The sequence below is a fragment of the Nakaseomyces bracarensis genome (assembly GCF_045282275.1).
Source record: "Nakaseomyces bracarensis strain CBM3 chromosome Unknown Scaff2_0, whole genome shotgun sequence".
Classification (NCBI taxonomy): domain Eukaryota; kingdom Fungi; phylum Ascomycota; class Saccharomycetes; order Saccharomycetales; family Saccharomycetaceae; genus Nakaseomyces; species Nakaseomyces bracarensis.
The window spans coordinates 233,279-249,612 of NW_027263961.1; the positions used below are offsets into that span (position 1 = coordinate 233,279).

The 16,334-nt window shown below is 40.8% G+C and overlaps 8 protein-coding genes across 8 annotated transcripts; 4 read left to right on the plus strand and 4 right to left on the minus strand.

Moving 5' to 3' along the window:
- Window positions 1-469: 469 nt before the first annotated feature.
- Window positions 470-1,837, plus strand: RNJ42_00230 (Delta(24(24(1)))-sterol reductase ERG4; the record flags this gene model as incomplete). Its single annotated transcript, XM_071050400.1, has 1 exon — window positions 470-1,837. One exon carries the CDS (start codon window positions 470-472, stop codon window positions 1,835-1,837), a length of 1,368 nt encoding a protein of 455 aa, XP_070908646.1.
- Window positions 1,838-2,070: 233 nt separating this feature from the next.
- On the plus strand, window positions 2,071-2,715 carry LDB7 (Ldb7p; the record flags this gene model as incomplete). Its single annotated transcript, XM_071050401.1, has 1 exon — window positions 2,071-2,715. The coding sequence occupies one exon, from the start codon at window positions 2,071-2,073 to the stop codon at window positions 2,713-2,715; it is 645 nt and encodes a 214-aa protein (XP_070908647.1).
- Window positions 2,716-3,251: 536 nt separating this feature from the next.
- Window positions 3,252-6,947, plus strand: SLA1 (cytoskeletal protein-binding protein SLA1; the record flags this gene model as incomplete). The annotated part of the gene is made up of 1 exon (XM_071050402.1): window positions 3,252-6,947. One exon carries the CDS (start codon window positions 3,252-3,254, stop codon window positions 6,945-6,947), a length of 3,696 nt encoding a protein of 1,231 aa, XP_070908648.1.
- Window positions 6,948-7,032: 85 nt separating this feature from the next.
- HIR1 (Hir1p) lies at window positions 7,033-9,588 on the minus strand (the record flags this gene model as incomplete). The annotated part of the gene is made up of 1 exon (XM_071050403.1): window positions 7,033-9,588. One exon carries the CDS (start codon window positions 9,586-9,588, stop codon window positions 7,033-7,035), a length of 2,556 nt encoding a protein of 851 aa, XP_070908649.1.
- A 297-nt stretch (window positions 9,589-9,885) lies between these two features.
- Window positions 9,886-11,352, minus strand: ALK2 (protein kinase ALK2; the record flags this gene model as incomplete). The annotated part of the gene is made up of 1 exon (XM_071050404.1): window positions 9,886-11,352. One exon carries the CDS (start codon window positions 11,350-11,352, stop codon window positions 9,886-9,888), a length of 1,467 nt encoding a protein of 488 aa, XP_070908650.1.
- Window positions 11,353-11,556: 204 nt separating this feature from the next.
- LAA2 (Laa2p) lies at window positions 11,557-12,324 on the plus strand (the record flags this gene model as incomplete). The annotated part of the gene is made up of 1 exon (XM_071050405.1): window positions 11,557-12,324. One exon carries the CDS (start codon window positions 11,557-11,559, stop codon window positions 12,322-12,324), a length of 768 nt encoding a protein of 255 aa, XP_070908651.1.
- A 282-nt stretch (window positions 12,325-12,606) lies between these two features.
- SCT1 (bifunctional glycerol-3-phosphate/glycerone-phosphate O-acyltransferase SCT1) lies at window positions 12,607-14,763 on the minus strand (the record flags this gene model as incomplete). Its single annotated transcript, XM_071050406.1, has 1 exon — window positions 12,607-14,763. One exon carries the CDS (start codon window positions 14,761-14,763, stop codon window positions 12,607-12,609), a length of 2,157 nt encoding a protein of 718 aa, XP_070908652.1.
- A 398-nt stretch (window positions 14,764-15,161) lies between these two features.
- Window positions 15,162-16,259, minus strand: FMT1 (methionyl-tRNA formyltransferase; the record flags this gene model as incomplete). The annotated part of the gene is made up of 1 exon (XM_071050407.1): window positions 15,162-16,259. One exon carries the CDS (start codon window positions 16,257-16,259, stop codon window positions 15,162-15,164), a length of 1,098 nt encoding a protein of 365 aa, XP_070908653.1.
- Window positions 16,260-16,334: the final 75 nt, after the last annotated feature.

Below are 16,334 nucleotides of genomic sequence, written 5' to 3' on the forward strand. Positions count from 1 at the left end.
GAATATGAGTAAGCATCAAGGAACTGCTTACTCATGATGTGTAGTAGTGCTTACTCACGATGTGTAGATACTGCTTACTCCACTAGTGCAGCTTACTCATTTTAGTGTGTAAAGAATTACGTCAGCTTGAATTAGCACGTGAATAGGGAACAATGGGGGGATGGGGATGGAGGGAAAGAAAAGAGCACCAGTGGCTAGAAACAGCCGTGGCGAGTGGGTTAGAGATAAGGTCCGTAGATCAATCTAAAGATCTAAAAATTGACACATTTTTAAAATTGTGCGGGATGTTCTGAAGGATTGCTCGTATTTTGATTTAAATTTTTTATTATTTATTAAATTAACGACAAATGTTCCCTGATTCTTTGTTAAACGAGATGTCAATATAATATATAAACATATGATATAAAATCAATTAGTCAAAAAAAAAATGCTTTAGTATCATTAGTAAAAAAAAAGAAGCAACGTAAACATGAGCCAGAAGAATTTCTTGCCTCAAGGTAAGTATTTGAAGCCTGAAGAGATAGAATGGGAGTTTGGAGGTACAGCTGGTGTTCTTGGGATGTTGATTGGGTTCCCACTGCTTATGTACTACATGTGGTTGAGTGCTGAGTTCTATGATGGTTCTGTGGCGTTGCCTGCTGAAGGTGAGAGTTGGACTCAATTCGTGAAACATCTTTACCAATTGTTTCTGGACCACGGTATTCCTGATAAGTATGCATGGACCATCTTCTTGACTTTCTGGGCATTCCAGATTGTGTTCTACTACACCTTGCCTGGTGTGTGGACCAAAGGCCAGCCATTGACCCATTTGAAGAACAAGCAGTTGCCATACTACTGTAATGCCATGTGGTCATTGTACACATCTACGGCCTTGATCTTAGGTCTGCATTTCTCAGGGATTTTCAAGCTGTACACGATCCTGGACATATTCGGGCAGATCATGACCTGTGCCATCATCTCCGGTTTCACGTTCTCCATCGTGCTGTACATCTGGACTCTGTTTGTGACCAAGGACTACCACAGAATGACCGGGAACCACCTGTACGACTTCTTCCTGGGCGCTCCCTTAAACCCACGTTGGGGTATCCTGGATCTGAAGATGTTCTTCGAGGTCAGGCTTCCATGGTTTACTCTCTTCTTCCTTACTTTGGGGGCTTGTTTGAAGCAATTGGAACAGTACGGATACGTGACTTTGCCTCTGGGAGTGTGCATGCTCGCACACTGGCTATACGCTAACGCCTGTGCCAAGGGTGAGGAATTGATTGTTCCAACGTGGGACATGGCCTACGAGAAGTTCGGTTTCATGCTGATCTTCTGGAACATCGCAGGTGTCCCTTACACTTACTGCCACTGTACGTTGTACTTGTACTACCACGACCCGTCCGAATACAATTGGTCCTGGGCCTACAGCTTGTCCCTGTACGCAGTTCTGTGCTTCGCATACTACGTCTTCGACACCGCCAACGCCCAAAAGAACGCCTTCAGAAAACACATGGCTGGCGACAAGTCGATCAGAAAGACATTCCCTTACTTCACATACCAAAACCTCCATGACCCAAAATACATGGTCACCGAAAACGGCTCCTACTTGCTCATCGACGGGTGGTATACCTGGGCCAGAAAGATCCACTACACCGCCGACTGGACACAGTCCCTCGTCTGGGCCCTCACCTGCGGCTTCAACTCCATCTTCCCTTGGTTCTTCCCAATCTTCTTCTTCGTTGTCCTCGTCCACAGAGCCGCCAGAGACAACGCAAAATGCAAGAAGAAGTACGGAAAGGACTGGGACAAGTACTGCAAACACTGTCCTTACATATTCATACCATACGTCTTCTAAAAGATACCAATTAGAACACCCAATAATCATATAATATGTTCATAATACTCATTAAAACTAACATATAACATCTATATATACGATAACAACACGTGACCAATATGAGATACAAACAAAAAAAAACCCCAAAAAAAAGCAATTTTTGTTTTTAATAGCAGCAAACTTATACATTTGGGAGGAGATGGTTTGATATGATAAGACAGAGCTAATATTATTACTAAGCACTTGAGAGAATGATTGAGAAGAAGTTGGATTATTATGGGGCGCTAGCTGGGCTTGCGTCGCTGGACCGGTCGCACCAGGTGAATTTCAGTGACGGAGAGCTGGTTGAGTTGGTGAAGAATAGGCGGGAGAATCTGGAGCCGCAGAGTGAAGACCTGTACCGGAACAACAAGAACAGGATAAATATACACGGGAGTCTTGGTGGGAAGGTAGACATGAAGGAGATCACGGAGATGACGTATGATCTGGACCATAATCTATTGGGCGGGTACGTACCCAGGCAGCAGCTCGAGACGTTGTCCAGTGCGGACTTTGCGCGGTATTTCCATAAGAAGATCGAGTGTGGGAACTCTCTGCGAGCCTATGACACGTTTCTGGCGGATACGCACTTCGGATTGATGGCTAAACCTCAGAAGAAATCATCAGAAGCACAACCCAATAATGCAACAGCCACAGATTCGGCCGCGACCGTAGCCACGACAACAGCCACGACCACGACCACCCCAACAAATACGTCGGAATCCACCGTAGCTGCAAAGGTCGCGACGCCCACATCGAGCCATGTGCGAAAAGTAGTGGTATGCAAGCGCTGCAGAGCCCGTTTTATTGGACCCAGCAGGATGAAGTCGCTAAGGAGACACAACTGCAAGCAATGATGGAAACAGTCGCTCAACTTTCTGTAATAAATAAGATATATAAGTATAGCATATCATAATCACGAGTTATGTAACTAATAACGACATACCCAAGGGGGGAGGAAAACTGCTGATAAAAAAAAAAGGTTCCAAGTTGATGAAAGCCCATTAACAAAAAAAATTCGATATAGTGAATCTTACTGATCGATTAACTCTATTCATTGGGAGGAGAGTAGATCTTCTTTTTTCTTTTGGGCGACATTGATATTAGCAGAGACAGTTGTTATTTGTTATAATTATCCTATTTTCCTGGAGAAAGATCCATTAAATATAGGTGAAGAATTGAGTTACAAAAAGCGTTAATTTTATCATTGGACAATTGGATAGAGAACTGGGGAGAAGGATACAAATTTTACTAACATAGATCTCACAATTGGTAGAATAAAAACTAATAGGTTATTGTTTTGTTGATTTTAAAGTTGAGGGAAATTGTGTTACTTTTTACCCCTAAAAATACTTAACTACAAAGAAAACGACAAAAAGGATATACCTATATTATGACGGTTTTTCTAGGTGTGTACAAGGCTGTGTACTCGTACGAGCCCCAAACACCAGAAGAGCTTGAGATTCAGGAGGATGATTTGTTATATTTGTTGCAGAAGTCTGATGTGGATGACTGGTGGACGGTCAAGAAGAGGGTTATCGGATCAGATGTGGAGGAACCCCAAGGGTTGGTTCCTTCTAACTATATTGAGGAAGCACCTGTAATCTCCACCGTCAAAGCTCTGTATGATTTCGATCAGGCACAGAATCCAGACGAAGAATTAGTATTCAAAGAGAATGAAATGTTTGACGTATTTGACGATAAAGACCCGGACTGGATGTTAGTTAGGTCTCAAACAAGTGGAGATGTGGGTTTTGTTCCAGGGAACTATGTCGAGTCAGCTGGCGCTACTGCTGGAGCAGTTCCAGCTTCAATGGCTACTGGCTCAGCACCTGCACCTGCACCAGCTGCAGTCCCTATAGCACCACCAGTTGCTACACCTGCAACTGCTTTCGCACCACCTCCACAGCATGCCGATAGGAGTAAAATGACTCCTGCTCCTGAGGAAGACGACGTTCCTCCACCTATGCCTCCTAAACAACCAGAGCAACAACAGTATTTCAGCGATGAAGAAGAAGAGGCTCCACCTCCTAAACCTACAAGACCAACATCAGATATGCCAGATTCTAGCAGAGATAGGGCCAGGTCCAGAATGAATTACGACGACTATGAAGGTGCAGATGATCGCAGAGATAGAGATAGAGATAGGAGCAGGGGCGAGAGAGAAAGAGCTGCAAAATACGATAATTATGACGATGAAGTGCACACTTGGACTGTTTCTGAAGTCGAAGGTCGTAAAAAACATAAGGGTAAACTCTCCATAGGTAACAATAAGATTATCTTCACCCCTAACAAAGGGTCTTCGCAGGAATGGACTATTGACAAGTTAATCTCATATGATAATGAGAAAAAGCATATGTTTTTAGAATTCAAAGACCCTTATAAGAGCTTCGAACTACATACTGGTAATAATGATACTTGTAGCGAGATCATGGCCATAGTTGGAGAATTCAAAGGTGCCCAACGTGATCCTGGTCTTAGAGAAGTTGAGATGGCAACTAAGTCCTCTAAAAGAGGTGTTGTATTATATGATTTTGAGGCCGAATCTCCTGATGAGTTAACAATTAGGCAGGGTGACGCAGTTTATGTTATTAATGATAAAAAATCTAAAGAATGGTGGATGGTGGAATTGATTTCTAATGGTAAGACTGGTCTTGTTCCTGCTCAATTCATCGAATTCTCGAAATCAAAGGAGAGTAGTGGACTGTTGAACTCCATTAAGAAGTTTACCACGAAATCTCCAAAATCCTCCAAGACACGTGATTTGGATGACGATGACGACTGGAAACATGACGCTCACCAAGATGGTTCCAAGAGCAAAGGTAGAAGTAGAATGGACTCTCTGACAGGAAGAAGAAAGAGATCGTCCTCAGCTAGTGCCAGGAAGGAATATCCAAATCCAAAAAAGTCAAGATTATGGGTAGATAGAACTGGTACATTTAAGGTGGAGGCCCAATTTATTGGCTGTGCAGATGGTAAGATCCACTTGCACAAAGCGAATGGTGTTAAAATTGCTGTTGCTGCTGAAAAGCTATCGGATGAGGATATTATATACGTTGAAAGAGTAACTGGTTTCAGTCTAGGAAAGTTCAAGGGTAAGAAATCTGATTCTAAAGAAAGTGATGGTGATAGAAGAAGAAGAAGAGAGCAAGAAGAAAGAGATTATGAAAGGAAGCTAAGAGAGAGAGAAATTGCTGAACTGAAGAAGGCAAGAGAACTTCTTGACCAAGAAAGAAGCAGATTACAAGAAAAGGACTTACCTCCTATCAAGCCTCCTAGACCACAGTCCGGCGGTGGTGCTGTTTCTTCTAGTGGAAAGTCAGACTATGATTGGTTTGAATTCTTCCTAAGCTCCGGTGTTGATATTAATAACTGTCAAAGATACACAATCAACTTTGATAGAGAGAAAATCACTGAAGATATGCAACCTGACATAAATCCGCCAATGTTAAGAACCTTAGGTGTTCGTGAGGGTGATATTGTCCGTATTATGAAGGTCCTAGATAAGAAATTCAACAGAGAACCCCTTCAAGGCACTCCAACAGGGGCTGCTAATATGTTCAGTGAAGCTGATGGCTCCTTAAAAATCAATGCAACAGCACATGCAGGTGAATTACCTCAGCAACTCTTACCTCAAGCACCAGCAGCTCAACCAATGCAGTCGACACAACAAGCTCCTCCTGTTGGTCATGATGATGATGCATGGACAGCTAAGCCTGCTGCAACTTCCGCCACCAATTCTGTTCAAAAGAAAACTGAATTCACTGGCTCTATGCAAGATTTAATTGATCTTCAACCATTGGAACCAAAGAAGGCAGAAGCTTTGAAGAAAGAAACCGTTCCAGAGCCTCAATTAGGTAGTTTAGAACCAGTGAAGACCGGAGCTTCAAATCAGGCAGCACTGAAACCCGCAGTTACTGGCAACACAACGTTAGTACCTTTGGATCCATTTAAAACTGGTGGTAACAATATATTGCCTATGACAACAGGTTTTGTTATGATGCCAATTGCCACCGGTGGGCTAATGCCCATGCAAAGAACAGGTGGCATGACTATCCCCATGACAACTTTTGGCTCTCATTCAACTGGAGGTTTGATTCCTACCACGACCTTTGGTGCGCAGTTGACAGGTGGCGCACTACCATTACAAAGAACAGGTGGGCTAGTACCACTTCAAACCACTGGTGGAGCATTGCCAAGGACAAGTTTCAATCTTCCTCCAGCTGGTTCCGTTCTTCCAGTACAAAAAACTGCAACTGGATTGATGCCAGTTAATACTGGCGGAGCCTTACCTCTAACAAGCTTCGGATCCCAATTAACTGGTGGAGCTATGCCTCAAACTAGTTTTGGTGCTCAAATAACAGGAGGTGCTATGCCTCAAACTAGTTTTGGTGCTCAAATAACAGGCGGTGCTATGCCTCAAACTAGTTTTGGTGCTCAAATAACAGGCGGTGCTATGCCTCAAACTAGTTTTGGTGCTCAAATAACAGGCGGTGCTATGCCTCAAACTAGTTTTGGCACACAACCAATGGCTAGTTCAATGCCTCCAAATACTTTTGGACTCCAGTCAACCGGTGGTGTTATTCCTAACATGGGTTCACAGGTCACTGGTGGCTTCCAACCTCAATCTCAATTCGGTATGCAATTACAGCGTACTGGTGGATTACCAACTAACCAATTTACTGGAGGAGCTATGCAACCTATGCAGCAACCAATGAGCCAATTTACTGGAGGAGCTATGCAACCTATGCAACAACCTATGAACCAATTTACTGGAGGAGCTATGCAACCAATGCAGCCACCAATGAACCAATTTACTGGAGGAGCTATGCAACAACCAATCAATCAATTTACTGGCAATGCAATGCAACAACCTGTAGTACCAGCTATGGGAGCTTTCAACAATGGTGTCCAGAATATTACTCAAGGAATGCAAAGCACATTTATAACGCAGCCTCAGCAACAACAACCACCACTACAAAATCAACCTACAGGATTTGGATTCGGCAACGGCCCACAACAAGCTCAATCACAACAAAGGCAAGCTAACTTATTCAATGCAACTGCATCTAATCCATTTGGGTTCTAAATTCTATATCTAAATAATATATATCTATATTTAAACTGTATGATAACAAACCATATAATATTACAATAATTTTTTTATTAACACCCTAAGGTTTTGTGAAGATTGTGACCTGCTTAGCATTAGTTTCATTCAAGTTGTTAGCTAAGTCATCAGACCAACATCCCAGTCTTGAAAGCCAAGTATATTTCTGTTTATTATTCAATGCCACCCAAATTGTCAAGTTTATTGGATCAAGCCCAAAGTTTTGAATACTTTTCGATATCCGAACTCTATTTCCTTGAACTGGTTCACTATTAATAATTGGAAGAATAGGAATATTTTTCAATACGCATTCTAATGTAACCACATTCCACATATAAAATAAACCTCTTTCAGTGAGCACAATCAAGAAATCACCTTCTGCTATTTGTTTTACTACTTTATGCCCCAAACTGATGCGTGGAATTCTCTGTTGACCATTATACGTGAAAAGATACAAATATCCATCAGCAGTAGCCAAACTCCAGTACTTATGAGCTGGAGATCCTACACCTGATATAATTACACCTGGAATAAAAATTTCCATAGTACGTTTTCCTTTATAATAGCCAAGTATCCTAGTTGGATTATCATACAGTGCATCAGTATCAAATTGAATAGCCCTTTCAACACCGTTTCTTATTTCTAACGTGAAGAAGTCCTCAATGGATCCACATTCCATTAATACAGCATCTGTATCGGGAATAACGCCAGTGTATTCAAGATACCTTAAATACGGCTCATCTGATGCTACTTTCTCTTCGGTTAATCTACTATTAAGAGTCATCCTAAATTCTTCTTTGAATTCCTCTCCATTTTCAATTGAGTCAGTATTTTCAGTATTTTCACCAAAATCAGAATCCTCTGCTTTGGTTTCGTTTGTTCTTAAAAATTTATCCGCACCTCTTTCTTTAACACCCATTACTAAGGTATGAATCCCTAGTCTCGGTATAGGGATGGATGATGTACTCAGTCTCCCAGCAAAATCAGCTTTTGAGGACGGTTTGCTATTGATGGATTTCGATACCTTTCCTTTAGAACCAAGGTCTTTTGATTGATGGAAACTAGGCGTTGTTGAAGTTGTTGAAATCAGTGTAGGCATGACTCTTTTTTTACCATCTTTAACAACAGCCTTATTCAGTTTTAAATCTTTTTTCCTTTTTGGAATTAAAATATTAACTTTCTCATTTCTTCTGGCATCAAGACCTTTCTCCTTCCCTTCAGTTCTGCCTGCAGATACGGTGCTAGAAGTTTTAATATTGATATTGTTACTGTTCTTGTGGCCAGAGTTATTATTATATATCGGATCTAAACGCTTCTCTAGATTGGAATCCTTTGGAATTAGGAAATCGCTTTCCTTTTTAGCGAATTTGTCCTCAAGAATTAGCTGGTTAACACTCTCAGGTAAATCAAAAGAATCTTTATCAACACCATATCTATGTAGTTGTGTGACATTACCCTCTAGTGGAATTGCATGTCCTAATTCATCATTTTCAAATAAGAAAATAGCTATGGATGAATCCAATGATGTTGCAAAAAGTATATTACCATTTGGATTCCAAGCCATATCTGTAATTGATTTCTGTGCTATGTCATATGCAATAAATATTGGCTTCGGATTACTCGTGATCCACAGTACCAAGGTCTTATCTTGTCCAGCAGTAGCAACAATTGTATCCAACTTTTTATTATCTTTTGTGCTTTTGGAAGAGTTTGAAGATGAACTATTTTCCTTGTCTATCTGGGTTGATTTAAATAGACGAGGATTAAATCTAGCTACTTCAGTTGGCGCCTCATGACCAATCAAACTGATGTTCGAGTCCCAAGTACCTCTATTTACGATGGCTACTGAACTGACTGGCCCATTTGTGGCATTCGGTACCGCTATATGTTGGCCGTCAGGAGACCAAGAAAGTCTTCTGAAATATGTCGTAAGTGGAGAGCCAATAAATGGTTCCATGATAACCTGTTCAATGGTAAATGATACTTCACCAGTTTTGTGATATCTGAATATCCGCATAGTACGGTCATCTGATGCCGTCGCGAAGTATTTATTAGCTGGATCAAAAATGACACCTTTCACTAATGATTGATGGACATCAAACCTTTTAAGCCTCTCAAAATTCAGTCCATTCCATACGATGACAGATCTATCCAGACCAACTGTTACGAGAATACTGGAATCCGGTGCCCAACATATATCCTGAATATCGTTGTCATGTGCAACTAAACGCTTTCGTACCGTCCAGTGCTCCTTATCATTCTCCGACCCAAAAATAGGCCCGTTATGCTCGTCATCCATACTCCATATCAGTAGGATTCTATCATCAGAACCACTGGCCAGATATTTACCATCAGGAGAGAACTTAACGCACGTGACCGAACCTGTATGTCTGCTCATGCTGGCCAAGGGTCTCTTCATGTCGTCGTTTATCTCCGAAGCTGGGTCCTTGCCCACCATTTGTGCCACTTGAACAATGCTTTCCACAGACCATATCCTAATTTTACCGTCTAGACCACCAGTAGCAACACGTTTCCCATCGGGGCTAACGTCAACCGTGTATATTTCGTAGTTTCTGGACTCCTCCTGATGGGAAAACCACGGAAACTTAACCACACGCATAATTGACAATAATATACACGAAACCTTAACCAATTCACAGTTATAACTTGAAATATATAGGCGTTATGACTTATTTCAGTAATGTTTATAATGCAATATACCTAAATTATAGCATTTGTTGTGGATTCGGTGAAAAAAAAAATGGTGCTCTTTAAAAAGCGATGAGCTGAATAATAGTTGTTCATACAAAGGATAGTTAGACATGATTATAACTGAAAAGGAATATATATTGCGAGTGCTTTACATTGTATTTAATTTATATAGTGATGAACAGAAAGCTGTATCTTTCAATGGCATTCAGGGTGCCTGTTTCGTTAGGCTTCGTTGTAGTTCTGTACAGCTTTTGATTCTGTTGAATAATCTCTTTGATGCGAGTCTTCTTGCCATTATTTGTAACTTCTCCTTGTGCTTGTCCTTTGGAGGGGCACTTGTGTTTAATAGTGTGTTGATCAAGGACAGTATCCAGAGGATATTTGTATACGGTTTGTAATCTGACCAATTACCTTGTAGTTGCTGGGCTACCGAGTTATGTGTCTCACGTTCGCTAGTATTCTTGAAATGCAGGTGGGTCAAGGGAGAACAAGAAGTCCTATTACCAATGTCCATTCTCGAATGACTGATTCCTGATAGTACTACCGACGATACTGATGAATTGACAATGATATTTTCTGTAATCAGGTTTCTGTGTTCAAATTTACATTTCTGCTCTGCATTTGCTAGTATGTCGACAACTTTGGTCAAGATTAGGAACCGCGATTCCCAGGACAGTTTCTCATCAATTTCTAGTGGTGTTCCATGGTCCTGCATGATTAGTACCAAATAAAAACTGGAGTTCTCTTTAATAACGTAGGACTGCAACAACTTGGGAAAGCCTTGTAAACTTGTACAGAACCGAAGTGCGGTTACTTGTTGCAGAAGTTGGGTGCTTTTGCTTTTGCTTCCGGTAAAATTATCCGTAACGGGGATTTCGCATCTCTTATGAATAAAACTGCCTAATTTCTCAGTAGTAATACGCCATAATCGAGGGGAAATTGGAGTATATTGATCAGTTTCCTGGTTATATAAACCCAGCATAGGCTTATCCTTGGAAGTCATCACAACATGAATATCGCACAATTCTAACAGCTGGTCAATAACGTGAGGTTGGTGACTAGGTTCCGGGTATTTAGCGGATAAAGAAATCAATGGCGACGAGTTTCTAAGCTTAGTCCGTAGTTTCTCCCTCGATATATCATCGGGAATTGGGGCTGATATGTTCAATGGTTCTTTAGGGGTAGAGTTATGTATACGGGGTAGCAATTTGGACTTTTTTGAGCTCCGTAATGACTGCAATGAGCTCTTATGTTTCAGAGTGTTATTCCCACTCTCATTGTTCCCCATTGACTCCCAGAACTTCAGTATAGAGTTGAAATTACGATGATTGGCAGTATTAGTTATAAGAGCAAGAGGCCTCCTCCTATTACTCCTATTAGATGGCGTATTATCCATCATAGGTGCAGAGTCAAACGCGTCACCAAAATTCGGTTCCTGACCGTGACACGCTGACTCCTTGTCATTATCATTATAAAGCTGCTTGTCATGATATATACCCTCTGTATCATGATATCTGTTGTCTGAATCATGGTATATAGGATCCACATCCTGGCCTGTACTGGGTATTATAGTATCAGAGAATCGATTGCCCTTCGGAGACTCAGAGGAGTCGCTGTCATCAGACAGCTCCACAATATGCCTGCTGTACTTTGGAGAGCTCAACAGATCCATAGAATCGTTTGTGATTGTTTGAAGGTCCTGGCTTTGTATTGTATAGTTACAGTTCACTTAAGGTCATCGCCTTATTTTTTTAATATAAAGCCTAAACTGAAAAAATACGAGACTGGGAGTGGCCTTGATATATAAAATGTTAATGATGAAGAGACTCAGTGAGGTCAAGCCTGATTTATTATAACGTTAGTTGAAGGTAACAATATGAGTGACAAGGATATTAGTGCTGAGGAAGAGGAGGACGACGATTTCGGTGATTTCGAGGCTGTGGCCGATGACAGGACAGTTGTTGCGGAGTGTGTAGGAGAGCTGATAGCTGAGGAAGGGCTGAAGGCTGTTAAAGTGGATGATAATGTTCAATTGGAGGATCTATTTCTTGAAGAGCGGTCTCGGATCATATATGAGCAGTTGGTTGAGCTTCGTACCGTTTTACAGCCCTTTTCGTGGCGGAAGTCGCACATGCGCTCTCATTTGCTGCATGTACTTCGACTGGATGAGCATGGAAGTGGAGAAGATAGTGGTGAGAGTGACCTTGTTGATGATTCATTATATTTGCGGATAAATTCCTTGCTTGCGCGTCTAACGCCTGAGCAGACGAGCGGGTCGTCTTTAATACTGCGAGACCAGTTCAAGTACTCGTATGCGCCGCCGATGACGCACCATTCTATGCAATTAGAGGAGGTAGAATATCAGGAGAAGCAGATTCCACAGCTACTGATGGTACGGCCGGAAACGCTACCCAAAAAAGAGCTTGAGGAGTATCATGACCAAATATGTAATGCTATTGATGCGCTGATTGTTGCTTTAAAACAATTGGAAGTGCGTCAATCTAATCTGACTTCAGATAAGACGACATTTGAGAATGTGGTTACTAATCTAACGGGCCACACACAGCGGTTACAAAGAGATGAAATAGCTCTATATAATAAACACAAGAACAGAAGGAAACGGTTTTCATGGATAGGGAGGTGATGAATATTTTTGCATCCAATCATACATAAGTGAAGTTAGCATAAAAAATGAATAAAAATAATTGTATGCATGTTAACATTTGTTAATTTTTTTTTTATTTTATTCAATTATCTTTTATTATCGTTATATATTAATTATAATTACAGATATAAAATGGCTTTATGCAAAAGAAAAATATCTACTATAGCCTATACATGAGTAAATGGCACTTTATACTTGGGAATATCACAAAACAATAAAATATGGATACAGAAAAAAAACAACAGCGGCAATAAGAATTAATCATTCCTCGTGTTTTCTTTTGTTGAAAAGGGTTGCCGTAATCTTTTGAGACAATTCACTTTTCGGTTTGATTTCAATTTCTTCTTCCTCTTCCGATTCAGAAGCATTAGATGTTGTCGGCATTAAAGAATATGCAGAGGAATTATCAGATTTACTAACTCCAAATGCAGAAGAAAATATTGGGATATTGGATAGAGAATTATCACTATTAACCAACGATATCGCATCCGAGTCCTGTGTTTCCTCATAATCATCTCTTGGATTCGTTGCTTCTAATTCGCGTTGTTTCTCTTTCTGTTTCCTGACAATTCTTCTTCTTCTCAATTCGGAATTCTTACTCTCTTCTCTTTCTTCATCGACTCTATATTCCTCAGATAACGCATTGTAATCAAAATCAGGGAATAGCTCAGTTCCAAAGTTATTAACCACCTCGATAATTCTCTTCGAGAGTGTTCTTCTTTCCACCTGCAATCTTTTCAAACCTTGTGGAGTTGTAATAGATATGTATAATGGTTTCAAGGATTTGAAGATATCCATACCTATGTCACCAACAACCAAAGCAGAATAAGTGACAACAACACAAGCTACATATGAAATTGCGAATATGGTAATCTTACTGAAATTCTTTTCCCTGAAGTAATAAGTAACTAAACTACTCCAAAATATGTAAAGAATTGGAGCTACACCCATACTCATCAGTATTTTCCAAGTTGCAACAACATCATTGGCCTTAATTTTTACAGTAGATCCAGCAAGTGCGGTACGTGCCTTTTCCTGTGAGATTTTCTTAGCTATCAGGAACACTGGTGAAAACATAATAATACCTGGAAGCGCTAGTGTAATCATAACCAACAACCTTAGAGATCTCAGTACCAACAAAGTTAGATTTCTGGTCACATTTATATTAGCCCGATCAACTAAATGATCTGGTAAACTAAATTGCTTTAAATGCGCGTTATATTCCATAATATCCGCCTTCAATTGGATGATTTCAGGTTCGTCTTTATAGGTTTCATAACCCTTAACCAATCTTCTATTCATTTCCACAATCAACGGTAGTGGCAACTTTTGATCAAATTGGTTAGAATACAATCTTCTCATAGCTTGAACAACCATCAGGGTCTCATAATCTTGACTGGTGACAGTAACTGATTGTAAACCATCGGATATTGTATCTAACAACTCTTTCACTGCTTCTCTGTTCTTTTCAGGGTTTTTATACTTGGCGATTAATTCTGGAGTAACTTCAATTGGGTCACCAAATTCCACAACAGCTCTTGATCTAAACTTATGGGGATGGAAATAGTTCATACCACAGGGAACAATTTTAACATTGACGCCTTCATGCTCAGCCATACAACCCAGAGCCATAATGGCAACACCAGCCTTCAAAGGTAGCAAATCAGTACGGTCATGGGACCCACCCTCGGGGAAGATACCAATGCACTCGCCATGAGCCAAATGTTCAAATACACGATGGTAAACCACAGATCGATCAACTTTTGCAGCATATTTGTAAGAAGTCCCTTTAGTCAACAAGTGTTTAATCTCAGGTTTGTTCATTTTAAACTCTTTTCTCAAGGTTAACTCGGTATCGCTCTCCACTGATTGAATTTCAACATGTCCCAATGATTTAGGGAGACCTATAAGCCCCTTAGCCTTCACATCACTTAAAAATGTTGTACCATGTCCTATTATCTTCTTGCTGTTGTTGGGATCCACTGAAATCTTACCCTTCGCTGTGGACAAGTTATCCTGCGCTCTAACAACACCGATAGCCATCACACTACGCGCAAGAAATCCAATTGCTGGATGCTTAAGCGACTTCTCAGCAATCAAAAAGGATATACGCCTATGTGACAGTGATTTAACCAAGGACATCAAGACCACAGGATCAACAAATTGGTTTGCATGCGGAGCAGCAACAAAGATAACAGGCCCACTTGTAGGCACTTTAAAACTCCCACGAGACCTGATTTCACGGAAGAAACAACCCAAAACCCTCGACAACAGGAACAGTATCACATCATAAAAGACTTTCTTGAACAGAGATGGCTTCTCATAGGGATACTCCGCCTTCTTGGCATTCTCTCGAAGCACTTCCTCTTTCCTTTTATCAGAGAGTATCGGCTTCTCCATATCCGTTTGTTCACTCATTAGAGAAAGAAAGAATATTCCAACTACTTTTAAAAGCTTGTCCTGATCCAAACCTATGTTGTATCCTATCAACACTAGGGAAACCTCTTACTAAAATAGCTCGATGATGTTTAAAATTGTTGAAATTTTAATTGCCAGGAACCTCCCCCATCGGCCGTAAAAGCTCAAAATATCGTATTTTACATCAGTCACTTAGAAAATGCCGCAGAGTAATGACCGTTTTCCGTTTTAGGTAATCAACAACAAAATATTATAGAATAGATGGGATCACGTGATAAGATAAATATTGGTTAATATTGGATATACAGCAGGATAACCAACTAATAGATAGCATGTGTTGGTACCATGGATTGTTGTTTATACTTTCCTGAATGTTTTTTTTTTTTTTTGTAATTCGTTTAGTAAAGTTGTAGCTCGTTGCCATAGAGCTTTCCGCATCTTTTAGGAAGTCTTCTCATGAATTGGGTTGGGTCCTCTATGGCACAGGCTTCGAATTGGATCTTACTTACCAGTAGTGCCTTGTCCTTACATTGTATCACCAGTTTATCGTCAACTAGCGAGAATTTGCCGGCATCCCAATCGTTAACTGGTATGGCAGCATCGGAGGAGTTAATGACTTCAAAGTCATGGAGTAGGACACGTTTCTTTATAATCGGGTTCTTCTCCTTTAGTTGACATGTCTTGAAAGCGAATATGGGACCCAGAGTTTCCAGTTTGTTCAGCAACTGTTCAGCGGTATCTTCTTTCCAGTTGATCATCTTGTCCTCTGTTGTGATCCGCTTGGCATAGCTAGACTCATAAGTAGAACTTTCCTTGTTATTTATATACAAACCTTGCTCTATCACCTCCTGGAGCAAATGTCCACCGACAAGACCCAGTTGGTCCATTAGTTGCTTTAGCTTGCGGGGTCGTGTATCTTCAGCCTGGGTCAGCGGGGCCACAGGTTTCCTATTCAACAGATCGAAAACAGGCAAAGGTGCCGTCTGGGCAACAATACTTCCATGGTCAAACTTGGTCGGGTGTAACGTTTGTATGGTGACTCCCGTGTAGTTGTCGTTATTCAGTAAGGTATGTTGCAAAGGCGCACTGCCTTTATATCGGGGAAGCAAAGATGGATGTACATTTAGTGAGTAGGGCACAGCTCCCAACAGTTCTCCTGGTATCAATTTCCCAAACGATACCGCTATGATCATGTTTATATCTTCTTTCTCGCAAACACGATCTAGTTTCAGCATGTCATCTCTGGTGTCTACATGTAGAGGTACTCGAAGTTTCAACGACTCACAAAGTTCAACAATTGGCGGCGTCTTGAGCACAGATTTCTTCCTACCACACCATTTTGGAGGTCTACTAACAACTTGCAGCGTCTTGATAAGATCAGTCCTCCCTTGTAAACTCACTAATGCGTTCAGGGACAACGCACTGAACTCATCACTCCCAAAAAATAGCACATTCAAAGGCTTACTAGAATACTTCCGAATTCCTAACCTAAACATTTCCGTATACTGTCAATATATATAGTTTCTATATCCCTTCCTTCGCACTGTACCTGCCCCCCTCACTGTGATAAA